Here is a 13864-nt window from a genome sequence, read left to right on the forward strand (position 1 = left end):
ACGGCAGCATCTGGACCGATGCTGGGTACCCGCAGGATTTCCCAGCGCTGCCAAGCAGAGCAGGCGCAGACCAGGACAGACGGACTCCGCGTGCCATCTGCCGGCAGCCGGGCTTAAAATGGATGAGGGGAGAGAGCAGGGCTGCCAAGAGATGCTGGGATAGGAACTGCATGAACAGAAGACCTCCAATAACTCTGTTAGGAACTTCTCCCACTTCCCTGTTCCCAGAAGGTAAATCCTCTGCACCATCCCTGTGCATTCCCTCAGTCTGTGTTCCTAAAACCTGCCCAGGGATGAACAGCTGCACACTGGATGGGATGGCTCCTGGGAGAGGCATTGTAAATACCTATAGAAGTCAGACATTTCTGAAATGCAGTTGCTGAGACTGATGATTAATGAAGCACAGCACACCGGTTTTGATGCTCCTGTCTGCAGCACCTGCTGTGTCTCCGTACAGCAATTCCTCCTGTCCCAGGGCTCTCTGTGCTCTCTGGTCCCAGTGCACACTGGAGCATGGAGAGTCCCCACCAGGTTCCCCCCTCTGGGGCAATGACAAAGTTTCATTCAAGACTGTGGAAAAGATGGCCTTGGGACATAACCATTCCCAAGGGCTAACGCTCAGCTAAAGCTCAGAAATGCAATAATCAAAGGATTGCAATTAAAAATAACAACAATATTAAAAGAAAAAAAAATTGTAAATTAGGAAGACAAGACCTAAGGGTGAAGGGAGGTGATTCCCATCTTCCTTCCTTTCCCCAATCCTGATTTTGAAGCTTTTTAGTGATCTTTCCCATGCACACACACTTGTTACACCCTGTGTCAAACCAACAATACCTGACCTTACCTAGCAGCTAGCACTTCTCAGTAACTCCTATTCACAGAGCTGATCATGTCCACTCTGACCGAAAGCATCTTCTCTCCCAGCCACCTTCCACCGATTGCCAAGGAGGAGGTGGAAACATTTGCTCTGTTTGAAAGGTGCAGCCTTGAAGTAGGGCAGAGAGACTGGATTAAAACAAAAGATCTTTTATTGTCTTCAACTGAAAAGTATGGTACAGAAGAACTACACATAGGTTTCATCCATATAAAAAAAGAGAGCCCTTTATTTACACAAGCGTTCAAAGTGGCCAATGGTACCTAACAACAACTCTGTATTGTCTGTGTGCTCTTTTGTTAGTTATTCACACGCAGATGAAAAAAGCATTTGGTCAGTAACCCTCAGAAAAACATGTAAGAAGGGCAGGAAACAAAAGAAAAATGTTCTAAAAGAAACCAAATCCTTATGGGCATTTCACTGTAACAAACTCAGTAGAATACTTACAACCAGTTGCTGACAAAAGGAACAGTTATCAGTACGTGCTCAGCAGCCTACTCACTCGCAGCCTTTCTTTTACTTCCCCGTATAAGTAAATATACCCTGGACATGCACGAACTCAGCATGTATGAAAAAAGGTAGAAATTTATTTAAAAGTAATTGTGCTTTTATTTATAAAAAAAAAAAAATTTACAATCAGACACTGTCCTGCTGTGTTTCCGAAAGCATGGTTCTCTTAAAAATGACAAGAACTTAGCTTATTATTATTATTATCATCATTATTATTATTACTTTGTCATTATATTAATAATATTAATCTTATGCTTAAGTTTAAAAACATACTGCTTTCCCCTTCCCATCCCTTCCTTCTCTGTGGTACTTGATATATATATATATATATAAGGCTTTCCAATGACCGATGAATCTCAGTTGTAACTAATAATAATAATAATGATAATTAATCGTACACATTTCTGTGTGTAAAATATGGCTGGTTCTAAAACAAACTACCAATGTACAAAGCTGTTCTCCCTCCCCTACCCTGGGCCACCCAAGTCAGACTATGGAAGAACTTTATCCCAGAGGCTTTCTGAGAAAATAAAAATTAATAAACCAACATATAACCCTTGAGATCATTGTCTTTGGTGTGGAGAACGTTACTGGCGGGCAGCTGGAGCTGCTCTGCTGAAAACGCTGGGACAATGAAGGTTTGTTGTTGCTGCAGAAGCCTCTGATGGGCCAAGGGTCACCGATGCTTTGGTACAACCACCAGCTCCTCACACCCCACCACCCAGTGATGCCAGAGGATCTCCCCACACCCCCACTCTATATCCCACCCCCCATCACCCTGCCCATAGCCCCTCTGCCACCCCTGGGGCTTTACGCTCGCTTTCGTCTTCCTTCCAGATTTCGGAAGCTGGAGGGTCTCAGCTTCATCTCTGCAAACTGGATGGAATATTCGTGGCCCTTCCAGTGGAACCAGTTAACACCCTGCGGAGACAGAGATGAAGTGTGGGAGGTGACACATTCACTTCTCCTGTTGTCAGCCTTTACTGCTCTCCTTTCGGATTGCAGGCTGTTTTCTAATTTGGGAACAGAGCTACAACAAAGTAGAGGGGCTTTGGGAAGCACAGAGCTCTGGTCACTAGCATGCACAGCCTGGACAAACCAACCCATGTGCTGTCCCCCACAGCTGTCACTCTTTGCCTCACTTTCATGGCACGAAGAACATTTTGTTTGACATGTTAAAAACTACAATTGTTCCCTGCACGCTTGGGATATTCCCTTGGAAAATCATACAAAATCATCAATATTTCACCAGATGACATTAAATTCTTGTTTTGTGAGCAACTGCTCATATCTGTAGATGACCTGTCCTGGAAACATTCAAGGTCAGGTTGGATGGGGCTCTGGGAAACCTGATCTGGTGAAAGATGTCCCTGCTTACTGCAGGGGGTTGGACTAGATGACCTCCATGGTCCCTTCCAACCCAAACTATTCTATGATTCTATGATCTTTCCTCGTGATCCTTTGTTCTGGAGAGTGGGCTTCACTGGGGCTCTGATGCCTGGCCAGCTGAACCCCCAGACAGATCCATAATTGCAATTCCCCTTCTTCTAATGCATTACAGAAGCCTTCAAACACCAAACTCACCTGACTGTGGTTGTTGTCACCGTATCTGCCCATCAGATTGACTCGGTGACAATTCTTGTACCAGAATGCACCCTTGTATGACAAGGCACAGTTGGTGATGGCAGAATCATTGTCCTTGTCAAAGGTGGAGAAGGACCTTCCGTTATGGTACGTCATGGAGTCACCTGGATGGGGGAGACAAAAGAAGGAGCAAGGTCAGTGGTTTCCCTAATATTACATGGGAGTGACCATTCTGCAGAAAATGTTTGGACCATGCCATGCACCCTCTGTGAGGCCTGGTTGTGTATCTAAGGTTTTAGAAATTGACTTGTTTTGATACAGAAGGAAGTACACAATTTTTATTGTCAGACACAAGTCAAAATATTTTGCCAGGTGGTCTCTAATCCCCAGCTTACTAAGTGGTTTTTTATGCAGCTCAATTTCTGCACTTCTTGCTGAAAGCTGGAGTTGGGCCCTGTACAGAAAGCAGCCTGGACAAACCAGGCCCAAAGAGACCTCCACAAGGAGTGGATCAAGATCAAGGGAGTCTCCACACTTAGCTGGTCCATGCAATAAAGATACTCATCTTCTTGAGCTGGAAACACAGACAGAGCCTACCATTGATTTCCCACTCCCAGGGTCTGGGTGCCACAGGAGCAGCCGTCACTGTATGCCCAAAGCAGAGCTCACCTTCAAGCCTTAGTATCTCTGTTGCTCCATCCATTAATCTTAGACCAAAAAGCTTAGGAAGAAGAAGCAGTAGGATTGAATCCTACTAGCTGTAGCAGCTACTACTGCTCTGCACCAGCGTGTTTGCCTTAAACAGACATTAATTCTACTACTGCTGTGTATCCCTTGTCAGCATCCCTATAGACTGTGCATACAGTTCACATGATGGTCTCAGAGCAGAGTCCACCCACCCACACATCTCTGTGGTCTGTGTTATGCACCCAGCAGCATCAAATTATCTCCTTTTAAGACATCCTGTGGAGCTGGATTTCTCTCTTAATCCTTTGAAGCCCTGAAGAGGACTGAATAAGGGCTGCAGGGTTTGCCCCAGTCTGATGACAAAAGGCAGATAATTTGTTCAGCAAAATTACAAATCCTGTTATAGCAGGGCTTTGCTGCATATGCCACTGACAAGAGCAGAGGCTGTGCCAAACTGTTATTAGCTGTATAACTGACAGTCAGGCATTGGCCAGATGAGATATATATGGCCGCTTAATATACTTGTTTATATTCTGTCATAAGCACGCTATAAAATGTGGCACCTAAAATGACTGGACGGCCGCTTAATATACTTGTTTATGTTCTGTCATAAGCACACTATAAAATGTGGCACCTAAAATGACTGGAGGATTTAAAACGGAAACATAAAATATATGGATAGGTTCATATTTTCAGACACTTAATACACAAGAGGTACCTGCTGTGATGCTGATCTGCAACATTCACAAAGTTACCTTGAGCAAACTGGGAAGAAATAGCAAATCAGAAGAAAAAAGAATATTTCATCTCACCTGCTGTGCCACTGTAGCCATCCACTCTTAGCCGGTATCTGCCTTTTGCGTCTCCAACGCTGAACCTGTCGTAGACAGCGTAAGCTGTCTCACCCTTGTCCCGCAGATCCACGCGCAGCTCGTACTGGCCCTGAGAAGTGATTTTGTGGAGGTTCTCCAGACCTGTGGGCATCAATAAACAAGTCATTTGTCTCCCCATGTTTATTTCTCTACCATGATATCATCCCGTAAAGGAGGTCGCACTGCCCTGTGCAGATACACCAGGGTGTAAACGCTGGTGAGCAGTGAGCTATTTCAGCTGTAGGTAACGTTAGCACAGAAACAAAGAGACAAAGCCAGGCTGACTGAGAGACCTCTTCCCTCCGCATCACGGCAGCAGGGAGCCCTTTGGGAAAGGCAGTCATAGCTGTGCTGTGTGGTCACCACTGCCTTTCATTCACAACCACATAAAATGCAGCGCAATCTTTGAAAATTTCCTTTTTACTTCTCTTTTCCCCACTTTGCTTCTTTGAGTCGTATGTTTTTGTTGCTGTCCTAAGAGTACAGGAAGAAGAAGGTTTGCAGTTCCTCCTGAGGTTACCTGCTGATTCCTTACAGCGCACCAGTGAGCGCTGGTTTGGTACCTTTGGTGACCCAAGCAGTGACCCAGGGACCGGGTTGGACCTGGCAGTTGCCCTCTCCCTCACACATGCTGTCTCTAGCCTCCTTCCCCCAGACCGCGTTCCCCTTCACAAACACTCTTGCCAACTAAACGGAGGCTTCAAAGTGGCTCCTAGGCTTTTGGGCTGTGTTCACATTTCCTTTCGAAAAAAAGCCAAATTCTTGCCACTCACCTATCCAGAATTCATCCCTAGGATCTCCAAAACCAGCCACATAATTCTTCCAGTTCCTGTAGAAATCTTCCTTTCCATTTTGACGCCTCAGGAACACCTACAAGCACCACATGCAAGAAATGTTATCAACAAAGTGCCTCTGAAAGAAGGACACCAGCGACGTGGCTTTTACAAACCCAGAGCCTGGCATTGCTGCCCTGCCTTTCCCACCCAAAGCAGCAGTCTCATTGCAATTACGGGATTGTACCAAGACTGTTGAATGCTCCTTGCTTTTTTTAAGTCTCTAGTTTCTCTACTGGGTTCCTTTTAGATGTGGCCTTTTAGTTCCTGCTCTCTGCTTTTTTTTAACACCCCCCTGCAGTTCTGTATTTCTCAGCCAAGACTTTTTACATCGTCCAGTCTCCTAGCCATGCACTTCTCCAGCTCCTTCTTCCTTTCTGTGCCCTGGGTCCCTCTGGCATGTTCAGATTTGAGGATGTCAGTACGGAGAGCTGGGATTTTTATTGCCATTCGTTTGTTGTCTGGGTGGGACGTGTCCCCTGGGAAGCCCAGCTGGCCACCACACCACCTGGCTGCTGAACAAATGCTTCCTCTGCCCTGTGCTTTAACCTCCTTTACTGTCTCTCTCATTCAAACAGAGTCAGTCTGCCCTCCTCTCACCTAATTACTGTTCAGAAGGTGTGTATCTGACCTTCTCAGCCTTGGTAACCTCGTTCTGGGCAGTCAGGCACCCCACCCAAGATAAAATTCCCCAAATTTATAGACAAGCCAGCCCTACTCTGATAGCAGAGCACTATGAGGGATGCCACAGATGAGCAGTGCTGGGATCTGCTCCCGGCACAGGCGGGGTGTGTGAGGGTGGTGCGGCCCCTCTCCCTCGTACTCACAATCCATCCGCCCCCGTCCTCGCCCATGTCACAGAAGACTTGCAGAGGCTGAGCCTTGTCCCCGTTCAGGTAAATGGTGTAGATCCCAGAGGTGGTTTCTCCGTTCAGCAGAGCCTGGGAGCAGTCTTTAGGATAAGGATAGAGAAGACCAGCTGCACAGAGAAAAAAAGGAGAAAGCAGTCCTTAAGAAATCAGCAATTACAAGGAACTTGTTGAATACAGATGACTCGTGAAAATTTGTTGTGGGTCAGTGGCACAGCCCAGGAACGGGCTTGTAATTCCTACATACAAAAGATTCACAGCAAACAGCAGATGAGGTACATTTTTCTTTTGAATACACTTTTGCACACCTGGCTACACTTCTGGAAGTGCTCTGAATGCCAGATAACTACTCCCTGCTACGGTGGGAGTGCATCCTCCAGCTAAATATTTCAATGGCGTGAGCTGTGTTTACAGCAACTGTGGGTAAAACCAAATCTCCCAATCTCTGCTTATGCGACAGAAAAGGGAGGGGGGCATACAAAGACAGGACTAGAACCACAAAATTAATAAATCAGAAATATTTTACTAGCAAGTATGATACTAAATATGTTATAAAACTAGGCTTTTAGAAAACAAAGCAAACAGTAACTGTTGAAACTACTGGGAAATGCCGTTAAGCATTTCTTTCTGAGAACAACTAACAGCATCGCTGCAGTCAGAGGAATTTCTAACTCCCAAAATAGCTTTTCCTTTTTTTTTTTTTTTCCTTTTTAAATTCACTTAGGCCGTTAACTTTTTCAGCCAATGGTTTAATTAATGTTCTAGATATCTCCACAGGAGAGTTTTTAGCTGTGGCTGCTCAGGGTGGCTGTCGCTCCCTTTCCAGTGTGCTGCACATCCCTGCCTGTGCCTCAGCTACAGGGAATCTGCATCAGCTTTGGGATTTGGAGAAAAGCAACTGTCTGCAGGGAGCTACTACCCTCTCACCAAATGGCACACAAATATATGTTTAGAGTGAAGGCCAGGCTTAAGCATCTGCCTGAACGAGGCTGACCCTGCGTTTGTGTGGGCAAAGGGCCCCCATTCAGTCCCTGCTTACAGTCAACTGGCCAAATGTCGCTTGAATACACCCCGATTTAATTCCTCTCCCATTTCTGGTTGTGGATTGTCTCCTGCTGGTGGAGTTCGTCCTGTTCTACACAAGGAGTGATGTGAGCAGATTTGGGCTGGGTGACTTTTATCAGCGCTTTTGGGAGCCCTTGGGCTGCAGCTGGTACAAGCGGCAGAAGGGAGAATGGAAACGGCTGAAGGTCCTGCTGGAAGGGCTGGAAACCATGAAAAGTGAGACAAATGACAGGCATGGTTTCACAGTTAATACTGAACAACTCCTTTTTTTCATGTCAGCTGTGAAGTGACCTCCAGAGAACCCAATCTATTCCTACATTCAGCTCACTGGAGAGCTGTCCTCTTAGTGCTGGAACAGGCCTGCCGCGTGGCTTTGGAAGAACTGATCTCAGAAAGAGGAGAAAGTAACCTGCCCAGAAATTCATCTCCTTGGACCAGTGACCTGATTTGTATATATGTGGTTTGCTTTGTTTCAACTTAAAATGCTGATTTGTTTTAGCAGCTTTCTGTGCATCAACACAGAGGTACATCAGTCAGTTTTGATTTTAAAGAGTAATGTTCTTTTTGACATTGTACATGGGAAAGGCAGGGTGTTTCATCAGAGAGAGGACTACAGGGTTGACATGGATGGATATAAAGAAAAAAACTTCATCCTGACAGTCTGGGGAAAGTAGGTGACACTACAGCTCAGGGGGAACAGGGACACTGCCAGCAAATGGAGTGCATGCCGACAATTGGATTAAAAATCTTCTATGAGGTCTGTGTGTGCTTACTGCAGAGCTCAGCTCTGTCCTGTTATTTCAGCTGTGTATGTGCTCTAAAGTCCTTACTTGTGGTGAAAATAGTCTGGATGGTTTTGCTCTTCAGGGATCCGTTCAGCGCCTGGAGTTTCACCGTGTAGTGGGTAGATGGGCTCAGCTCTGCCAGGCTGTAGGAAGTTGTCTCAGGGTTTAGGATGACTTCCTATGGGGACGAGAAATAATACAGGGAAATTTTCTCAGTGAGAAAATCACAATGACCATTAATAACAACTGTTACATATTTTAGTTTGTCACATTATTTTTTGTGGTAATTATTTATGGCATTTTTAACCATTTAAATTATTTAATATAAAACTTCTATTCCCCTAGGATTTTTATTGCACTATATTTCTTGAGAAGTTCAAGAAAAGTTGTCTGGAAATGAACACAAGCTGTCTGGTTTAAAAGCAAGTCACAATAAATGTTTACATGCCTTGAATGTACACATTGTATAGATGTCTCTGTGAAACTCATAAAAAATTGGGAAGAATCACCTTTTAGGACAAGGAAAGATCATACTCCAGTCTTCAAGTGGTGGTTTTCCTGTCACTTTAAAAGACTGATTTTCAGTAGGCTTAGGGAATTTGCCTTCTTGAAAATCAGAACCCTTTCTGATGTATGAGGCTGGCCATCCAAAATGATCTGTCATTTGTGCTGGGATTCACCTCATTCATATTTAAGCATCGAGTGTAATTTAGTTATGTAGGAACATAACAAAATTATTGGAGAGCAGGGGGATTTTCGAAGGAGATACAGGGATGGATTCCCTGAGTTTAGAAAGGGAAATCCCATTCTTTAGGGTGGATGAGTTTACTCTGTCATGGAGGTTTGGAATGAGGGAAAATAGTTGCTTGTGCTTTTAATTTCTGATTTTTTTTTATCAGTATTGTGGAGAGATGACTGTCAAAATTCAGGCTGCAATTGAGCTTCTGTTTTACGATATAATATAGGAAAGTACTCAAGCAGGTTTTAAATGCTTTTTTTCCAAGCTAGCACTGAAACAGGTAGCTAGTATTTTACCATGTTTAACTTAAGGCACATGATTATGTTCCACTGCTGGACACTTCAGAGCACCTCTGCTGCCCAGTTTTGAGACACAGCCCTTCGGGTTCGGTTCCAATGCCGTACCTTGACTCTGCCATCTATGGACTCGTAGATCAGGAGATAACCGGTGACAGGAGCACGTGGAGGCCTCCAGGTTATCACAGCTGTTTCTGACTGAACCTCAGTGGCACTTAAATCTCTTGGAGCATCCAGTCCTGAAGGAGATAACAGATCAACTACAGTCACATCTATATGGAGTTTAGTTCACAGGCTATCTTAAGGGCAGTATATTAAAACAGGTCAGGAAAGCAAACTTTTTCTCCCCAGAAATTTGAAATTTAAAAATATTTCAACCTAAATTTAGTGATTAAAGAGTAATTTTCCCATTGCAAGATTTAAAATAAAGGTATTTAATTTATCCAAGTTAAAATTCTGGCTTATATCAGGCACTTTAGTTTATAAGCAGTTGCACTGAAAAGTCTTTTGAAATGAAATTGTGCCTTTCATTATTTAATGCAAGAAAGCAAATCAGTATTTACATATTCCCAGGAAGAAAATCTTTTGTTCCAATGATGCCTCTTTTGAATAGGAAAACTTTTCATACTTGGTCTGGCCACAGCCTCCCTTCTCCACTGTAACTATAACACTGAATTTGTACGGCTCAGGTCTTGCCTCTCTAGTTAATGACCTTGGATGAGTCAAGCAACAGTCAGGAAAACGAGAAACGTCCGTGATTTCATCGATACTCATGGAAAGCTGTAAGTATGAAACCACCCGGACACCTTCCACATTGGTACCCCAACAGCAGCCCCTGAAGAAGAGCTCCTGCTCCTGCTTTGAGGGGGAATCTGTAGAATTGGTGACAGAAAAACTGCTTCTGGATCAGCCACACTAGCCTGCCACCAGAGAAAATTTGGTGCAAATACTATCAAAATTCAGGTTTCTAGTAAAAAAGTACTATGTAAAAAAAGCAATGTGCTGGCTGACTATATGGTATTAAGGAAATATAAGCCAGGGACTAGAAGAGATGGCAGCTCTCCCCACAGTGAGGGGGACATAGCACCTGTAGTAAACTGGGTGGAGAGGGTCTCGCTCTTCTGCGCATCCTTCAGCGCATGGACACTCAGCGTATACTCAGTTGCAGGTCGAAGACCCTTCAGGTCATACTCCACAGTGTTTCCTGATACCATCTGGGTAACTTCTGGTTCTAAGAAGAAAACACAGAACAGACAGGTCCCGGCATTATTCAGATGTGTCACGACGTTCTCAACTCCCTGCTCCACTCAGAGATTTTTTTCTTTTACTAGCTGGGAGCAAGCACAAAAGAGTGAAAGCCCAGAGCCCATCTCTCTGCTTACACCTATGCTGAATCTGAATTAACACCAAGGTCCTTTACCTAAATGTATTAGCACTCTCTAGCGTCCATATGAATTATAACACCATCTTTTCAAGAATCTCAGTTATCTCTGTGAACGTCTGAATTGGGAATGCTTAGCTAAAATGATCATTTTTAAAATGCTTCCAGCAAGGCATCTCCTTCAGATAACAGCCCCCTGGACTCACACTGCTGCACCCACTCCTGAGCATCCCTCAGGAGCTGTGACGCTGTCAGCTCCCTGACCCATCACTAACTCTTCTTACCATCCTCAGAAGCATAGGAGACAACGTAATTATCCACAGCAGCAATTGCTGGCTGCCAGGTTGCCAGAGCCTCGGAGTCTGTGATGTTCACCACCACCAGACCTGACGGGCTGTCCAGAGCTGAAAGAAAGAGAAGAACAGATTGAAGGAATTTGAAAAAAACATTCTCGGCTCTGTGCAATGCTCTCTTGTAAATGCATGACACAAAATGCGCAAACACTGGTGCTTGATGCCGTTTTTATGACCCCCTTTGGAACAGTGGAGCTCTGCAGAAAAGACGTCAGTGCCTATAAAGAGGCATCAAATGCCTCCGCTGGAAAGGGAGGTCAACGCGTGAAAAGATTAAACGCTGGGAACAGACATAACTAACTGTCTTCTCAGATCAGTCTCGATATCATCAATCTTAACGGCTCTGTCAGAGCTGACATATTTCTCTCAACACCCTCAAGTATGGATGGTTTTTTGGAGCAAACTCAGGAGACAGCACTGGGAAAAATAACTAATGTGACGGCAACTGATAGCCACTGTGACCTTCTGCCAGCTTGCCCTGCAGGCTGAAAAATAAACCAACCAGCCAGCCAGCCAACCATCCAAAATCCCCGCACGTCCTGCCTTTCTCCTGCCTTTCTCCCTCGTGGGACTCTATTTTGCACATAGTTTTATGCTCTCCCTGAATTGGGATAGATGTCTGCCCCCAGTACAGCTGGCACGGGCTATAAATTTCATGTTATTATCCAACACTCATCGTCTTGTTCCTTGCCTCAGTTCTCTGAAAATTGTTAGCCCCCCAAAAAAGAAAGATTTAATGAGACTGCAGGGTGGGGTCAGCAGGAGCACGGTGGACCCTCATTTCCTGCAGGGATATTTAAATCTGCTTTGAAGAAAAAAGCAGGAGAGAGAATGTTTTTATGCTTAGACCACAGTCAGGAACCTGGGAGACGTGGAGTTGGAGTCCCCAACAGAAACTGCTCTGAACTGCTCAGCTGAGCTGGCCCTTTGCTCCCTCATCTGTGAAGTGGTATTAATTAAACTTCTGGGGTTTTCTGATCTATTAGGACCGTAAATACATGACTTGTCTCTGTCTCACTGTAAGCTGGTTCAGCATTTAGCAAATAGGAGCCTGATCAAACTTACAAGCTCTATACTCATCTGAAATACAAAGGTGCAAAGAAAGAGTGAGTTTGTGTGGACAGCAAAAATGGGACCTCAGTGGGTCTTCAGCTCCAGTTCCGGAGTCTCTCCTACGGCAGAGACAAGGCTTTTGGAAACCTCCTATTTCCTCCTCGTGTATTGTTACCTGTTTTCAGAGTGCCAGAGACAGGTTCACTTTCTTCAAAGCCTTTCACAGAGATGATACTAACGTTGTAGTCTACACCTGGGACTAACTTCACCAGCTTGGTCCTCGTCTTGCTTCCATCGACTGTAACAACGTTTGGAGTACCTGGGATGAAGCCAAATGGCAGGGGATTAGCAACACAACACTCCAGTAAATGCCTGAAGGATGTGTCTCAAGTTAAAGACATCATGACCAGCGCAGACATACTCGTACAGGGGGAGGTGAATTTTCCCCAGTTAGTTACAGTCACCAGCGTCAAAGGGCAGCCTCAGGAAAAAACATTCCTGACATGACACCTAAATCTAAGACATTGGTTTCTATTCATTCCTAGTGGGATGCCACCAGTAAGAAAAAAATAATATTTCTATTCAGAAAAATAGAAGTTTGCAAATGAGAAGCAAGGTGAAAATAAAGCACTCGCTACGTGGCAGTTCATACACCTGCGAGGACAGGGCTTGCGGCTTAGATCTGCTTTGTTTCTGGTAAGGGCAGGAAGTTTCTCCTTCAGCCATCTCATTTTGAATGAAGATATAGTGTATAATATTTTAAGAGGTGCTGCATGTGTGGGTGAGGACTTAGGACACGTTTGTTTCAGATTCTGGGTTTACTCCAGGAAAGCATTTAGACAAGTGCCTTATGACTGTGGATTGATCCTTCTCTTCTGTGGGATCACTGTACATTTAAAGTTGCACTTCTGCTTACATACTAGATTGTCTATATCTTTACTCGTCTCAGTCATTAGCATGTCTTTTCTGGTCCTGATGTCTGTAGTGTTTGCTCTTTAGCTGTTTCCTTTCAGAGATGTCCCTAATTTATGCTAAAAAAGTGTAGGAAGTTTTTTAAGCTGAACACTAAAGCAGAGATATAATGGATGGGATGAAACAACATTGGGGAGTACTAAGAAAAATCACTGCCTTGGAAAACTATTATAACCATGGATTACTATTATTATGTCCAAAGGCCATCTTTTCAAATACTCTTAGCTCATAAAGTGCCTACAAAATAAGGAGACGGTTTGGAAATGAATCCTTACTTAGGAGGCTCAGTGAGAACAGAGCTTTTTGTGAACGTGTCCCTGTTAGGGGTACGACCGTTCCAGCATCTGCCTCTGAGCTCCCTTACAAGTCTTGTCCGTGGGATGTGGGACACAATGTTCAGACAGAGGCTGGCTACAGGGGCAGTGTATGCTCACCACCCTCATTCCTGGTCAGCAGTTTGAAGAAAAAAGAGGTGACTTGTGTAGGATCATCTGGGAGATGCACTGAGAGAGGGACATCAGCACAACAAACCCTTTCTGCTCTCCCTTTTACCATCTTCCTCCCTGTCTCTCCTCGCAGGTACTGACCTCCTGTGACAGGGACGTAGGAGATCCGGTAGCTGTCCACACGGGTGCGAGGCGGTGTCCAGCTGACTGTAGCGGAGTTTTCCGTGATGTCAGAGAAAGAAATTCCCTTGGGAGATCCAACAACTGTCAGTGGAGAACAGAGAACAAACACACCACATAGAAAGAAAAGGTAAATCATTTATTTATCAGTCCTTAGTGCCTGAACCCTGATTTGTCTTACCCCTCTTGTCCCAAGAGCTGATCAATATTCTGCCCTAAACAATCTATTTGGTCTAAGCTGTCCTTTTTCCATAACATTACAATAGGGCATACCTGAAGAATACCCCAGACATATATCTACATACCACGTATATAGATGTAACAGAGATTTCAGTGTTATAGAGGATGGAGGAATACTTACAGGA

At 44.5% G+C, this 13864-nt stretch overlaps 1 protein-coding gene across 1 annotated transcript in view; it reads right to left on the reverse strand.

Annotated features, from left to right (window-relative positions):
• Window positions 1–2194: 2194 nt before the first annotated feature.
• Window positions 2195–13864, reverse strand: part of TNC (tenascin C) — a 47079-nt gene continuing 35409 nt past the window's right edge. Inside the window, exons 13-23 of the mRNA XM_010078598.1 lie at window positions 13461–13583; window positions 12077–12220; window positions 10780–10899; window positions 10202–10345; window positions 9223–9353; window positions 8125–8257; window positions 6188–6339; window positions 5301–5397; window positions 4468–4629; window positions 2969–3132; window positions 2195–2305 (exon numbers count right to left, since the gene is read on the reverse strand). Of these exons, the coding sequence (XP_010076900.1) occupies window positions 2195–2305; window positions 2969–3132; window positions 4468–4629; window positions 5301–5397; window positions 6188–6339; window positions 8125–8257; window positions 9223–9353; window positions 10202–10345; window positions 10780–10899; window positions 12077–12220; window positions 13461–13583 (1481 nt within the window). The remainder of the gene's footprint in view (window positions 2306–2968; window positions 3133–4467; window positions 4630–5300; window positions 5398–6187; window positions 6340–8124; window positions 8258–9222; window positions 9354–10201; window positions 10346–10779; window positions 10900–12076; window positions 12221–13460; window positions 13584–13864) is intronic.

The sequence above is a fragment of the Pterocles gutturalis genome, unplaced genomic scaffold, assembly GCF_000699245.1.
Source record: "Pterocles gutturalis isolate BGI_N339 unplaced genomic scaffold, ASM69924v1 scaffold8248, whole genome shotgun sequence".
Lineage (NCBI taxonomy): Eukaryota > Metazoa > Chordata > Aves > Pterocliformes > Pteroclidae > Pterocles > Pterocles gutturalis.